Source organism: Montipora foliosa, chromosome 10 (genome assembly GCF_036669935.1).
Source record: "Montipora foliosa isolate CH-2021 chromosome 10, ASM3666993v2, whole genome shotgun sequence".
NCBI lineage: Eukaryota > Metazoa > Cnidaria > Anthozoa > Scleractinia > Acroporidae > Montipora > Montipora foliosa.
In genome coordinates this window covers 22300797-22303296 of record NC_090878.1, presented here as the reverse complement: position 1 = coordinate 22303296, position 2500 = coordinate 22300797, and the positions used below count along the sequence as shown (strand labels likewise).

General features: G+C 39.9%; 1 protein-coding gene across 3 annotated transcripts in view; it reads left to right on the top strand.

Moving 5' to 3' along the window:
- Positions 1 to 2500, top strand: part of LOC137973808 (uncharacterized) — a 177602-nt gene that overhangs the window by 113374 nt on the left and 61728 nt on the right. For all 3 annotated transcript variants that reach the window (XM_068820695.1, XM_068820694.1, XM_068820696.1), the window contains exon 6: positions 571 to 789. In XM_068820695.1, coding sequence (XP_068676796.1) covers positions 571 to 789 — 219 coding nt within the window. The remainder of the gene's footprint in view (positions 1 to 570; positions 790 to 2500) is intronic.

Below are 2500 nucleotides of genomic sequence, written 5' to 3'. Positions count from 1 at the left end.
TATTTTTATACAATTTCAACCAGAGTAACGTTCTTATTTCTTAATATGTTTTTATCACCTGGTTACAGGACCATTTTTAAAAGCTTAGATTCGCTTCATTTGATAGTTAACGTGAAGTCAAAATTAAGTTGAGGTTGCTTAAACAAAGAAAATCGAGAAATTCTCGCCACGCTTGTTTGTTACATTTCACACCTGAATCGGTTGCGTCACAAAATTTTCATCTTGGAAAGCGGGCTTAAAGTCGCCATATGAACAGAAACCAATTTCATCTTGGTAACCGATCCATCTCGATCAACCGGGATCATGTAAGAGCCCAATAACCGTATGATAACATTGTCAAATCTCTGTGGATATGCAAGTATCAGTCCACTGGGCAATTTGACAATGGTTCGACCAAAGTTATTATCAACAAAAGGAGTAAAGCAGATGCTACATTGTACTTTGTTTGGTGCATGTATTCGTCACATTCTTAATTTTCCCAAACGGCAAAAGGGCAAAAGTAAAGTTATCCTAGATAGGGTCACAGATTACCAAGTATGTTGCTATGTTTTTATCTCTGTTCAATTTAAGGAAACCTTGCTTTCAAAAAGCCAACTGGTACACCATATTCTCCGAATCGAGGGGGCCTCTCGGTAGATGGAAACCTCGGAACATGGCCGTTGCTGTTGTGGTGGTACGTTGACTTGGGAAGGATGGTGCCAGTGAATGAAGTGATCTTGTACTGCGTTATTTTCGATTGTCCTAGCTGGCGCTATTGCCCCTATTGTGGTGATTTGGTGGTCAGAGTGGGTAAGTTGGCTAAAAACATGGATATTTACCTTTTCTGTTCTCAGCTGACAAGGTAAAGAAGGAAACACATTTGCACTGTGAACCATTCCTTTCATGAAAGATTCCAGCAGAGAGATTTCAATTTCTTGTTTTCTTGTAAACCATGATGATTTTTATTACATAAAGTAATTTTCTTGGTAGAAATTTTTAAACCATTCTCCTTTTTATTTTTATCCCTTGTTTCTAAAGAAAACATGGAACTTAATTTTAAAATAAAAAAACAAAGATCACAGACTTGCACCCATGCAGTTGTTCAAAGGCCGGATAGCTTTGTCCGGTGTATGCTTGTCCAAATGTGACAAAATATCAAGATTGCCAATTTCATGTGCCAACTATACATTTATAAATCAAGTTTCCTATATTCCTATCAAATTGTCAGATGTTTATGTCAAACGATATACTTATACATCAATTTTTTTTAATATTCAAATCAAGTTCCCAGCTATTCATGTCAAAACATCTTCCGTTATCAATGCATCTATGCCTATATCGAGCCGACTTTTTCATATTTGGAAAAAAAAATGTCAAGTTTACGTGCCCACTTTTAAAAGTCAAGAAAGCCTGGTGCTAAGCATTTCAAAAAGGAAGAGGCAGCATGAGAACCAGCTCTACAATAAACAACATGGCGGCCACGAATCTCTTCAAGAGTTCTTCGTAAACTGATCTTGACACCAAGATTTGTCTTGACACAGGCGGCCCAGACGTTGTTTGAGATTTACATACGTGACAGTATTGCGTTACGTTTTGAGCCATTTAAGAGAATGTATGAAACACTCGGCAAAATAGTGCTTTTCAGCGCTAAAATCGCTCAGTAGGTCTCAGTAAAACAGTGCTTTTTAAGCGCTAAAATCACTGCTAAAATCGCTCAGTAAAACACTCGGGATAAAACAGTGCTTTTCAGCGGTAAAATCGCTCAGTAGGTCTAGGTAAAACAGTGCTTTTAAGCGCTAAAATCGCTCAGAAACAGTGCTTTTCTTTAGCCCTTAAATTACTCAGAGCAATTTAAGCGCTAAAGAAAAGCACTGTTTCTGAGCGATTTTAGCACTTAAAAGCAATGATTTACTGAGACCTACTGAGCGATTTTAGCGCTGAAAAGCACTGTTTTGCTGAGCGATTTTAGCGCTGAAAAGCACTGTTTCGGTGGGCAGAAATGGGAATGCCAAAAGGTCTAGAAATTAATGCCACTAAATAGTGCTCTCGAGTAGAACTGACCAACGAACAGCAACGACTTGCAACTGTCTTGTTAGCATGGTAATATTTGACTAATTTCACTTCTCTGCAAGCGGCGAGTTTCCCGCCGTTTCCGGTGTAATTTCCCCAGGGACCCTAATACGGTCCAATTTGCATAGAGCAAATTGACCTGTGCCTTCCTACGGTTGAGAGCGACTGTGTCGTGTTGGAGGTGGTCGCTAAGCCAACGATTTTGAAATCCGTGGCCAAGATCACTCGTAACGGATCAAAATGAAGCAGAAATGGGCAGCCAGCGTTCGAAAAGGAGAGTTTTTCGGGCGGATAAGATAAACCTTGGGATCCGAGGCGAAGCAACTAGAAAGAAGAATTATCGATGGCTGCCGTAAGGCAAGTTTGACGAGCTCCGAGCATTTTAGTCGTATTTATGGAGCTTCGAGTTCGAACCGTCGGCCGACCAAGTCGCCAGCCTTTCGTTTCACTT